The sequence below is a fragment of the Danio aesculapii genome, chromosome 3 (genome assembly GCF_903798145.1).
Source record: "Danio aesculapii chromosome 3, fDanAes4.1, whole genome shotgun sequence".
NCBI classification, from domain to species: domain Eukaryota; kingdom Metazoa; phylum Chordata; class Actinopteri; order Cypriniformes; family Danionidae; genus Danio; species Danio aesculapii.
Genome location: NC_079437.1, coordinates 59,991,306 through 60,004,586, shown reverse-complemented (window position 1 = coordinate 60,004,586; position 13,281 = coordinate 59,991,306). Strand labels below are relative to the sequence as shown.

Genomic DNA, 13,281 nt, shown 5'->3' with positions numbered 1-13,281 from the left:
TTTGCCTTCAGAACTGCCTTAATCCTTCATGGCATAAATTTTAGCAAGGTACTGGAAATATTCCTCTGAGATTTTGGTCCGAATTGACATGATAGCATCACGCAGTTGCTGCACATCCATGATGCCAATCTTCCGTTCCACCACATCCCAAATGTGCTCTATTGGATTGAGATCTTGTGACTGTGGAGGCCATTTGAGTACAGTGAACTCATTGTGATGTTCAAGAGACCAGTCTGAGATGATTGGCGCTTTATGACATGGCGTGTTATCGTGCTGGAAGTAGCCATCATAAGATGGAGACACTGTGGTCATAAAGGGATGGACATGGTCAGCAACAATACTCAGGTAGGCTGTGGCGTTGACATGCTCGATTGGAACTTATGAGCCCAAAGTGTGCCAAGAAAATATCCCCCACACCATTACACCACCACCACCAGCAGCCTGAACCATTGATACAAGGCAGGATGGATCCATGCTTTCATGTTGCTGGTGAAATTTTAACCCGACCATCCAATCGAGACTCATCAGACCAGGCAACGTTTCTCCAATCTTCTATTGTCCAGTTTTGGTGAGCCTGTGTGAATTGTAGCCTCAGTTTCCTGTTCTTAGCTGACAGGAGCGGCACCCGGTGTGGTCTTCTGCTGCTGTAGCCCATCTGCCTCAAGGTTGGATGTGTTGTGTGTTCAGAGATGCTCTTCTGCACACCTCGAGTGATTATTTGAGTTACTGTTGCCTTTCTATCAGCTGGAACCAGTCTGGCCATTCTCCTCTGACCTCTAGCATCAACAAGGCATTTGTGCCCACAGAACTGCCGCTCACTGAATATTTCCTCTTTTTCAGACCATTCTCTGTAAACCCTAGAGATGGTTGTTTGTGAAAGTCTCAGTAGATCAGCAGTTTTTGAAATGCTCAGACCAGCCATTCTGGCACCAGTCAATGATAGTAGCCTTTAAAAGTAGACATTTTTCATTTTGTTTTTAGGGTAAAATGTGGCTCAGAAATGCTGAGTGTCTTTATAGTGCGGTTTCTGCCAGACAGAACAAACTTTCACACTTAATAAGTGTGAACAGGATGTTTCAAAGCATGCCACTATTTCTTTTATCTGCATTTGTTCAGCATTAATTTATCCTTAATGTTTTAGCATTTGTTTACCTCAAAGTTCCTTATTTTGTGAAAACATCCAGTGTTTACTTTGAGAAAAAAGAAACCTTTGCTATGTTGTAGCCTTAAGAGGACATCAGTAAGGGTTGAGCGGTGTTGTAGTGATCAGGAATAGGGCTCTGGTTGGACTCTGGTTGTGGGCGTCAGTGTTGGCACACAGAGGGTCTTTGTGTGTGTCAGGCCATGTAAATGTGTTTTGGGGGGATTTCAGCCTCTCCCTCGGCCTCACCAGCTATTTCAGACTCTGAAACCTGAAACCCAGTGGTCTGTGAAGTGAGAAGCACACGGGTCTATTTTAAACTTCACACTGTATGTGTGTGTGCACAAATATTTACTGAGAAACACCTCCTGTTTTTCATTGAAAGTGAACATCTGAAAACAAACGAACGAATGAGTTATAATTTACTTACTTAACCAACTGAGTTTCTCACAAGTTCCTCACTCTTACAATGAAGTCGTATAGCAACCAGCAACAGTGCTCCTCATCTTAATACCAGGTGTAAACAGGGTCTAGAATTCATAAACAGAAGTTCAATAATCAAATGGGAACTAAGGGTGTACTTACACTAAGCCAAGGTTCACCAACCCTGTTCCTGGAGAGCTACCTTCCTGCAGGTTTCAGTTGCAACCCTGACCTGTCTGTACTTATCAAGTGCTGCTTCATGGTCCTAATTAATTGGTTGAGGTGTGATTGATCAGGGTTGCAGCTGAATTCTGCAGGAAGGTTGCCCTTCAGGATCAGGGTTGGTGACCCCATGCACTAGGCCATCTAAACCATTCCCCAAATCCTGATTAGTCTGAATAAGTTAAGTGCTCTGTATGGTAGCCGGATGTGGTTTGTTGAACCGGTCCTGGCATGTTTGGAAGAGGATGGGTTGAGTGCAATTTGGTTGGGCTAACCGCACCCCCGCACAGAACTGGAGATGTTTGGGTTCTGGGTTAGGGTTAGGGAACCAATGGCTGGCTGCACCAGTGCTTGTTCCAGGGTAGGATCTGCTCAGGAATATATTTTATGAGAGTCACCAGTTGTCAAACAACTTAAAGTGCGACTATTATGTAAAAATCACTTGTATAGGGGCTTTTAAACACAGTTGTGACCTCTGAAGGTGTTGTATGTACAGACATATAGGCCATGGTCTTTAGCCTACCTGTTAGAGCAACCGACTCCCATGCGGAAGGTTGCCAGTTCGATCCCAGCTCGGAGCGGGTTGAGTGGTGTAGGACCAGCGTGGTTACACATGGGGGGGGCCCGAGAACTGGAATTGAGAACCACTTTTTTTACAACAATAATCAGTAAGAACTGCATTTTGACCTAATGTTGTCTGAATTTGCCCTACCAAGCTCAATAACGTATTACTATGTACCCTGCCGTACCGTAACATCTTTTGTGTTTTACATTTTACAACTATTGGAATTGTTTGCAATATTGCTAGATATTTTAATCTCACATTTACTCTTCAGGTGCCGACATGCCACCATCTCAACGTTTTTTGGCAATGAGAAACCCAACTGTGCAGGAGCGTGTGATTTCTGTCGTGACCCCAAACTGGTGCGTGCTCAGCTGGCCAGAGCAGCTGCCCTGAGCACCAGAACCAACCCGACACAAAGCACAGAGCCTAGAGGACCATTCGGATTCGATCCAGAGCTGTACGCCGGAGGAAGGAAGGGTTACGGCTTCGAGAGGTCCGCTGATCTGAGACTGCAGCAGATGAATGATGGGTGTAGTTAATATGTGGAGACTGAGAGACCTGTGTCTGTTTGTGTATGTCTATGTGTGTCTGTGTGTTCAGGCATGATGAGGAGTATGGCAGTGAGGAAGATGACTCTGAGAAGAGGAAGAAACAGTTTGGAGATCTCTTCAAGAAGCAGATGAGCTTGAGAAAGGTGAATTAACAATTGTGGGCAAACTTTTGAATACACATCCAGTGTCACAGAAGGCAATGCAAAGGCAAGAGGCTGATCCAAACGCCGTAACACATGTATTAAATTCAACAAAAAAACTAAATCCAGGGAAGATGGGATGAAAAACACAGGAAATGAAGGAACAGGAACATCTGACACATTCACATTCAATGACAGACAAAGACTCAAATACTCAAACAGAATTGTTAAGTACACTGAGCAAACCAGGGGCTAACCACCCAACTAGGAACCAAGGGGTAGAGACGATTAGTAACTAAGGGAACAAACTAGGGTTACATGAAGAAGTTACTTGGGTGTAGCCCTGACAACAAAGAAAAGTGAACAGAACAGCTGAAAAACAAACAGGAGCATGACATAACCCTCCTACAAGAAATGACCTCTAGATGCTCTAAAAAATAACAGGTGACAATGGAGGAACAGGGCCATACAGAGCAAGAGTGGGTGATCAGGACTCAGTAGCGCATGAGGGTGGAAATCAGGGCTCTATGGCACATGAGGGAGGGGATGAAGGCTCTATGGCACATAAGGGCAGGGATCAGGTCTCTATGGCTCATGAGGGTGGGGATGAGGGCTCTATGGCTCATGAGGGTGGAAATCGGTACTGAATGACTCATGAGGTTGGGGATCAGGGCTCTATGGCACGTGAGGGCAGGGATGAGGGCTCTATGGCACATGAGGGCAGGAATCAGGGCTCTTTGTACTGTATGACTCATGAGGGTGGGGATGGGGGCTCTATGGCACATGACGGTGGTGATGAGGGCTCTATGGCTTATGAGGGTGTGGATCAGGACTCAATGGCACGTGAGGGAGGAAATCAGGGCACTGTGGCTCATGAGGGCAGGGATCAGGGCTCTATTGCTCATGAGGGTGGAAATCATGGCTCTGGCTCATGAGGGCGAGGATGAGGGCTCTATGGCTTATAAGGACGGGGATCAGGCTCTATGGCTCATGAGGGTGGGGATCAGGGCTCTATGGCTCATGAGGGTGGGGATCAGGGCTCTATGGCTCATAAGGGTGGGAATCAGCGCTGAACAGCTCATGAGGGTGGGGATCAGGGCTCTATGGCTCGTGAGGGTGGGGATCAGGGCTCTATGGTTCGTGAGGGTGGGGATCAGGGCTCTAAAGCTCGTGAGGGTGGGGATCAGGGCTCTATGGCTCGTGAGGGTGGGGATCAGGGCTCTATGGCTCGTGAGGGTGGGGATCAGGGCTCTATGGCTCATGAGGGTGGGGATCAGGGCTCTATGGCTCGTGAGGGTGGGGATCAGGGCTCTATGGCTCGTGAGGGTGGGGATCAGGGCTCTATGGCTCGTGAGGGTGGGGATCAGGGCTCTATGCCTTATGAGGGTGGGGATCAGGGCTCTATGGCTCGTGAGGGTGGGGATGAGGGCATTATGGCTCATGAGGGTGGAGATTAGGACTCTATGGTGCTTGAGGCCGAGGCCTAATGGCGTTTGAGAGTTAGGATGAGGGTGCAATGGGAAAGTAAGGAGGCAGCACATAGATGCTTAAGCTGATATCAGTGATGTGTCTGAAACACTGGACGTGTGTAGGATGCTAGGATGCTGTGGTAGAGTATCTCTGAGTGAGACTGACATGATGGCAGAGATTCATGAATGGCAGCCATGTTGGGGTGAGGCTCAGGGATGGTGTTAGCAGCATGTTAAAACATTAAAAGAGCTAAAACGTGTTTCCATCTTGGTTTAAAATGGTGTTAGCATTCAGTCGCAATGACAAAGCTTGTTAAAATCTTTAGCCATGTTAGCACTTGGAAAGCTTTAAAGATGTACCTGCTCAGGCTCACACCAAATGTTCTCTTAGTTAATTCACGTGAATCACAGCTGAGTTTTCAGCATCACTCCAGTCTTCAGCGTCACAAAATGCTTAAGAAGATGTTGAAAGCAGTTGTGCTGCTTCAAGAGTTTATGAAAACCCTGAAACATTTTCACTCTTGAATATAAATTAAGAAGAACACCGTTTATTTTATCTAATGTATTCTTGATGATGTTTTGTTTTTGTTAAAGAGTTCTTACTGCTCATAGAGCCCTCAAAGCCAAAAGAGCTGTGTTTATCTTCACATTGCAGTAATGCATATTATTATGGCATTAGCTCCATGTTTTATGACACATATGGATCACTTCACCCTCACGGTCTGAGCCAGAACATTCCTCTTCTCTCTGTCTCTCTCCTCCACATATGTTTTCCAGCTGTGTGTTTCAGTCCTCCCTCATAAAGCTGAACAAGCTACAGCTGTGCTGAAGCCACTGCAGGTTTACTCCTGTTTAACTCCTCACGCTCATCATGTTACAAAAACACAGTCATGGAGTTTCTTACAGACAAAAAAAAACCTGCCCCTCCTCGCGTATCTATAAAGTCATGCATTAGGATTTTACAGTACTAACAGTTGATTAAGACGGGAAAATGGAGCATATATGATCTTCAAGATCTCTCTTGTTTTATTTACAGGGATCAGATGCTCCCAAAGAGACGTTTGTTCCACCAGGTCAGTTCTTAGATATCATTTTCTGACAGATTACAGCACGCGTTGAGCAGTGTGTGGATGTAAATGTTGATGTTTGTGTCAGATGCGGACTGTGTGTTGAAGGATGCCAGCAGTCAGAGGATCCCCAGACTCACAGTGAAGGTAAAAACCATCATCTGAAGAGTTTCAGATCTTTAAAAGGTGTCTTGTCTGTAACTTCACATGCAATCGTGATATTTTCTAACTGAACACAACGGCAGTATGATTGTAGACTGATCAGATCGAATGGTATTTGGCCTCTGATTTTATTACTGAGTGTAAATCTGTGTGTGTTACAATATTGGCAGATTTCTTTGTATTATATCTGTTGTGCAGTGCTGCCCTCTGATGGAGTCTCAGAGTGTGTGTGTGTGTGTTGCAGAGTCGAGAGCACTGTTGGTCTCTCCTGCAGGAGTGTCTGAGCAGCCACAGCGGAGATGCAGAGTTTTTACACCGGTAAAGCAGACTCCACATTCAGAATCCAATTTTTATTTCTTTTATTTCCTTTATTATTTATTTTATTTATTTATTTAGTTTTTTATTAATTTATTTAATTTATGTATTTCCTTTATTTATTTCCTTTATTATTATTTATTATTTTTTATTAATTTTTTTATTTATTGAATTAGTTTTTTTATTTCCTCTATTTTTCTTTTTTTTCTTGATTTTTTTTTTTTATATTTACTTTATTTTTTATTTCCTTTTGTTTATTTGTTTATTACCTTTATTTTTTTATTTCTTTTATTTTTTATTTTTCCTTATTTATTTATTTATTTCCTTTATTGTTATTTTAATTTCTTTAATTTCCTTTTCTATTTGTTTAATTAGTTTTTCATTTCCTCTATTTTTCTCTTTCCTTTATTTATTTATTCATTTATTTATTTATTTATTTCCTTTATTTCCTTTATTTATTTATTTCCTTTATTTTTTATTTATTTATTTATTTATTTACTTTATTTTCTTTATTTTATTATTAACTACTAAATGTCAACTGAATAATTTTTCTCTTGATTTTTCCTTTTTATTTTATTATATTTTTTGCACTGTAATCTTCAGATTTTTTGTTATATTAGTTCCAGTTTTGGCTTTGGTAATGACCAATCAAATCAGATAAATCAAATCAAATATATATATATATATATATATATATATATATATATATATATATATATATATATATATATATATATATATATATATATATAATATATATATATATATATATATATATATATATATATATATATATATGAGCAATATCACACTCATAGCAGGAGGCTGCAGGCAAAGTGCCTTAGTGTCCCACCAGTGCTTATATACAGCCATATCGCACTGATACGAGCGTGATATTGCGTTTATACAACAGTTCGATGGCACAATCAAGTATATAAAAAAGAAAATCAAACACGAGAGTCTAAAAACCCTTTTGTATTCTGAACTACCTTCTTCCACCATTCATTCACATCTACAGCTGACATCAGAACAGCAGAAGCCGTCACTTATTCACCAACGTCACTTCAGAGCTAGTGTTGGAATGATTCTCTAGCGTAATGTCTAAAGTAATGACAAAACAGGTGATTTTGCTGACATTTTAAGATTATAAGGCTGAACTTACAGTGTCATAGTCTACAGTATTTCTCTGTTGCAATCGGAATATCACAATAATTAACCCAGAAAAAGCAGCGCAATAACTATGAGACTGCTGTTGTGTTTGCGATAAGGAAAAATAAGAAGGGGGAGGGGTGTTCGGGGGTGAGGTCTCTGAATAACACTGTTGAGAAATGGGATAGGAAAGTAACTATTAAAATAGGCACTAATAAATAAACTACATAGTTGCAATCTATACAAAAGAGAGAGATCGACTTAGAATGTCACTTACAAGTTTAATAATGATTTATTCAGCTTTATTTTAGAAAACATGCTGTTTTTATATTCTAAGCAAGGGCTTATTAATGGCCGCCGACGCGCTGTCTCTCAGAAATTATAAATATTTCGAAATAGGCACTATCCTTATAAATAAACTGCACAGTTGCAATCTAAACAACTACATTCTCGACTGAAAAAGCCTCAAAAGTACATTATGTTGTCCAACAGCTGCAATATTTGTCAAACTGTAGTGTCCTCTGCTTGTTGCTGTATGTGGGCGGAGTAATACAAAGGTGAAGGGTAAAGAGGCTGGACCAGTGCTGTTATTGCAGAATATCTCACAGCTATCAGCCAATCAGATTCAAGAACCAGACCGAACTGTTGTATAAATAAATAAATATATATATATATATATATATATATATATATTTATTATAATTATTATGTCTGAACGAAATGATGTTAAAGTTTGCAACATACTGAAATAAAAGCTTTTGAACCATCAGATTCCTGATTTTCAAATTGTATTTCAGCTTCTAATAATCAATCAATGGAAAGCTTATTTAAATCTCAAGTTTTATATCATCTGTAATGCTGATATGATTTGGTTTCCTCTTGTTTTGTGTTTGCACAGCTCTGAGGCTCTTGATCAGGCCGTGGACATCGAGCACGAGATCTTCAAGAGCAGTAAATCTGCAAACATCTACAAAGCTGCTGTTCTGAAGAGAGTGAGTGCTAATGATCATATTCAGACAGCGCATGTGAAGCTATCTTGCATTAATGTGCATTGTTTGTGTACAGTTGTGTGAAAAAGTTAGTGTGCACTGGTGATGTTCATGGCTTTTCGTATGAAGACTAGGCATGGGCCGGTATGCTAACTCCGGCTAAAAATATCACGTTCTTGCATGAACTACTTCAGCAGTGTGACGTGGCATGAAATGATCAGTCAGTGTTATGAAGCTCTGAAAAACGGCTCTTCTGTGTTAGTCTGGTGTTTTTTATCTTCATTTCCACAATACACATAGGTCATAGGTCTGGCGAGCTTGCTGACCAATCGAGTACAGGGATACCATATTCAAATAAAGTACACATGAAATCAAAACTGACCATATTGATTTTGTTAGCTCACATAGTTCTGTAGTGAACAATTCGTCTGTGCATGTCATTGAGAAAAAAACAATAGTTTGCCCTTGAGATCTTCAATTGAAATCTGAAAATGCACTTGTTTTGTTTTCATTAAACTTTCAGATTAGGTCTGTCTGAGGTAGTGGGCGTGGCTAACAAACTTAACCACGCCCCTCTAGCTGTCAGTTTTGACAACAAACAGAAATGGTGAGGAGGAGGAGGAGGAGTCTGTTAGGTTGTAATAACTCTCCCCAAACACTTTTTCCCATCTTTCTGAATAAAATGCCAACTTTACTACATCCAATCAGCTCACAGTAGAGAAAATGCCACGCCCACTATTTTCTCATTTAAGTTTTTTCTGCATCACAAGATGAAAAAAATGTTGTTCATCTGACGTTTTATTTCACATACTTTTAGATCAGATCATGTTTTACGTCCTGTTATGGAAAAACTGGAATTGAATAAGGGGTCCAAACTTTTGCACATGACTTTATGTGTGTGTGCAGGTGTCAGAGATGAAGAAGAGCACATCTGTGAGCATCACTGAGGAGAAACCATGTGAATCTGCAGAGGAGAAGCCGACCTGCTCCTCGTCTGCTCAACATCTGGACGGCTTCACTTCAGCCTCTCAGATATACTCGGTGAGAACATCACACAATTTAGACCACAGCTCTAAAGGACGTATAGCTTACACTGACTGCCCTGCCACTCTAAAGGACTAATCGCCCCACTTTAAAGTACTAATAGCCCCGCCATAAAGAACTAATAACCACGCCATAAAGGACTGATAGACCCACCATAAAGGACGGACAGTCCTGCCCTAAAGGACTGGTAGCCCCACCCTAAAGGACCTCTAGCTCCTCCCTTAATGAATGATAGCCCCGCCCTTATAGACCTGCACTTATAGCCCGACCCTTAAGAAATTTTAGCCCCACTCTAAAGGAGTTATAGCCTGTGCTGATAGCCCTGACCTAAATTACCAAATAGCCTCTCCTCTAAGGACTAATAGCCCTGCCATTAAGGACTTATAGCCCTGCCCCAAATGACTGATAGCCCCGCCCTATAGGAATGATAGCCCCATGCTAAAGGACTTATAGCTCGCACTGACTGCACTGGCCTGCCCTAAAAGACTGATAGCCCCGCCTAAAAGACTGATCGCCCCACCCTAAAGGACTGACAACCCCTGCCCTAAAGCAGTGATCGCCACACCCTAAAGGACTGATAAGCCCCACCCTAAAGCACCAATAGCCCCACCCTAAAGGAATTATAGCCCCATGTTAAAGGACTTATAGCTCGCACTGACTGCACTGGCCTGCCCTAAAAGACTGATAAGCCCTGCCTTAAAGCACTGATCGCCCCACCCTAAAGGATTGATAGCACTCACCCTAATGGACTGATAGCCCCGCCCTAAAACACTGATTGCCCTGCCCTAAAACACTAATTGCCCCACCCTAATAGACTGATAGCCCCGCCCTAAAGGACTGATAGTCCTGCCCTAAAGGACTGATCGCCCTGCCCTAAAGAACTTGTAGTCCTGCCCTAAAGGACTGATCGCCCCACCCTAAAGGACTGATAGCCCTGCCCTAAAGGACAGATAGCCCTGCCCTAAAGGACTGATCGCCCCACCCTAAAGAACTGATAAGCTCTGCCCTAAAGGACTGATAGCCCCGCCCTAAAGGACTGATTGCCCCACCCTAAAGGACTGATAAACTCTGCCCTAAAAAACTGATTGCCCCACCCTAAAGGACGGATAGCCCCGCCCTAAAGGACGATAGCCCCGCCCTAAAGGACTGATAGCCCGCCCTAAAGGACTGATAGCCCCGCCCTAAAGGACAGATAGCCCCGCCCTAAAGGACAGATAGCCCCGCCCTAAAAGACTTATAGTCCTGCCCTAAAGAACTGAGAGTCCTGCCCTAAAAGACTGATAGTCCTGCCCTAAAGGACTGATCGCCCCACCCTAAAAGACTGATAGTCCTGCCCTAAAGAACTGATAACCCTGCCCTAAAAGACTGATAGTCCTGCCCTAAAGGACTGATCGCCCCACCCTAAAAGACTGATAGTCCTGCCCTAAAGAACTGATAACCCTGCCCTAAAAGACTGATAGTCCTGCCCTAAAGAACTGATAGCCCTGCCCTAAATGACTGATAACCCTGCCCTAAAGACATTCCATGTGACCAGAAGAGAAGAAAAGTCATTTTACGGGGGAGGGAAGGTTATTGGTATTTGATTAAACATTATGAGATACATCGATTATCAAAACCACTACTATATACATATAAAGATAAGAAAGAGGTGTACATTTTGATTTCTCGCCAACTTTAACTTCTGAAAACAAACAAAAATCATATTAAGCTTCTTGATTTAATATTTTGTTCGATATTTGCACTTAGAACCGAGATAACTAACATCATTTTGAGGTGTATTATTGATCCCGCAGTCGTCTTGTTTTTCTCCTGATTGCAGCTGAAGAGGAAGCGTGTGGGAGCGGGATTTCGAGGCTCGTCCAGCCTGTTTCAGCCAGCTGGAGATCTCCTCAAGAGCTCCGACCAAACACCTGGAGACAATATCTGTGAGGAAGAGAGCGGGAAAACACAGAAGAACAACAACAACACGTCTTCCATCAAAGCCAAAAGCGGCAGCTCTTCCTCCCTAAACAGCCCAAGCAAAAAGCTCAGCAGGAAGCAGCAGAAACTGGCGGAAGCGGCCAGAGACACGCGCCTCATATCACTGTACTTCGGGAAAAAACAAGCTCAGAAGAAGAGTTCATCAGAGCCTGAGGAGACTGAGGAGACTGAAGATGTGTGTGAGGAGACTGAAGATGTGTGTGAGGAGACTGAAGATGTGTGTGAGGATCAGTCGGCCTCAGCTAACGGCCTCAGCAGCTCTACTGAAGATGCAGAGAGAGCAGCTCAGGAGAGTCTCTGTGAGGTCACTGCACATGCTGAGGATTATGGGTAAGACGGAGGAAGACTCGCGCTCTGAGATTCATTCGTCATGACAGAAATGACTCGCTCTGTTCTCATCCGTTGTGTCTTTGTTCCAGCAGAGAGAATCACCAGGATGACGGCCAGGAAAGATCACCAAAACAAGTAACAGTTTATTCTCTATGAAAGCTTTGGTCAGAGCTTCACGGTTTATTCTGCAGAGTCCCGCTCAGCTGTCATGCCTCCTTATTTAAGTTATGACGTTGAGCAATAGGACAAGCGATGTGAAGACCGGGGAGGGTGATTATGTGAAGATCAGGGGGGTTTGGTGGTGTTTGACAGGGTGTGCGCGGCATGTCTGGGGAGGGGTGAGAAGGGAGCACGACGTATTTGAGTATTGGGAGGGAGACGTGTGATTTCCAGGAGATTATCACTCGTTTGCGGGCATCCGGGAGTCTCTGTGCATTTACGAGAGACTCCCGAAACTTCCGGGAGACTTGGGATGTCTGGAATGACCTCCCGCCCCACTCATAATTCTCTCTTCATATAGTCCTGTGCCTATTACATATCCATAATACACTGTGATATAACCGGGCTTGGATTGTATAGCTTTCTCACTACTATCGATCCACTCCAGAGTTCGTTTCAATCGAGCCGAGATCACCTCATTCAGGCGATCTCGGACCGATTGTTTTGGCGATTGCTGGATTCACATATGCCAAACGAACCGCGCTAACTGGGCCAACGAGACCGGTTCCGAAACAAAAGTCTAGTGGCTCGTTTCTGCTGACTGGTACGGTACGGTTCGGTTTGGTACGGGTCACCTTTATCAGGCTTGCGTTTCCACTAACAAGGGTACCTTTTTGGTGGGCGTGGTGTATGACAGAAAGTTTCAGTCGACGTCATTCTAGCTCGAGGAAATCTTTACAATAAAGCTGTACGGGTCACATATCATATGAGAAGCACTTCTCACAACACAGATGCTTCATACACATAAATACTTGTGTAGAAATGTTTATTACTAACTTTTCAATGAACATGAGTTGATTATAACTGCAGATCAATGACAGTGCGAAACAGCCTACTGTAACGTCTGTAATTATATTAAATAACTAAATAAATGAACATATATAAACACATACAGCCCCTTACAGTATCCGATATGTTACCAACTACAGAAGAACTCCATATAGCAGACATTTCTTCCGTATTTAGGTTCAAAACAACACAAATTATAGCCTACAGTCAGTGAAAACCTCTTATCTGTGTCTGTAATCTTCAGCAGCACATGTAGCCTCTGTTAGACAGTAATTCCGTCATTCTCGGTTCATATTAGTCCAAAAGGTGAAGATGATAAGTTAGTAATACATGGCATTTTGTTCATGTTTGCTGAATAATAATGTGCTCTTTTTTTCCGGCTTCTCCTTTGTTTCTTCGCGCTTCACTCTCGCGTTTGTCAGTGTCTGACAGGATCGGGTTTCAAAAGCACGTCAATAATCAAGCGCAGGTTATTATCATCAGCTCAAGAAGTTTGTTATTTCAGATATAATGTTAGACGCGCGCGAGCGCAAGGAAGAAAGCGAAACCGCTCGCGCCTCAGACTGGCTCGTAAAAAACTATGCGGCACAGGGTAAATCTGCTCTTCTTCTTGGCTTTGTGGCTGTTCATCCAGATGACAACAAGGTTAGTTTGAGCCCAGATCGACCATAGCTCATTATTATATGTATTTATAATTCCACTATAATCTCTCGCTGTGTTTTTCAA

General features: G+C 42.7%; 1 protein-coding gene across 2 annotated transcripts in view; it reads left to right on the top strand.

The window, feature by feature from the left end:
• Window positions 1-13,281, top strand: part of recql5 (RecQ helicase-like 5) — a 41,913-nt gene that overhangs the window by 25,236 nt on the left and 3,396 nt on the right. The window contains exons 8-16 of one of the 2 annotated variants that reach the window (XM_056454348.1): window positions 2,623-2,844; window positions 2,952-3,045; window positions 5,548-5,584; window positions 5,667-5,725; window positions 5,985-6,058; window positions 8,103-8,196; window positions 9,100-9,234; window positions 11,057-11,547; window positions 11,640-11,682. In XM_056454348.1, the coding sequence (XP_056310323.1) occupies window positions 2,623-2,844; window positions 2,952-3,045; window positions 5,548-5,584; window positions 5,667-5,725; window positions 5,985-6,058; window positions 8,103-8,196; window positions 9,100-9,234; window positions 11,057-11,547; window positions 11,640-11,682 (1,249 nt within the window). Of the gene's footprint in view, window positions 1-2,622; window positions 2,845-2,951; window positions 3,046-5,547; window positions 5,585-5,666; window positions 5,726-5,984; window positions 6,059-8,102; window positions 8,197-9,099; window positions 9,235-11,056; window positions 11,548-11,636; window positions 11,683-13,281 lie in introns of both variants that reach the window. The other variant, XM_056454347.1, reaches the window with a different exon arrangement.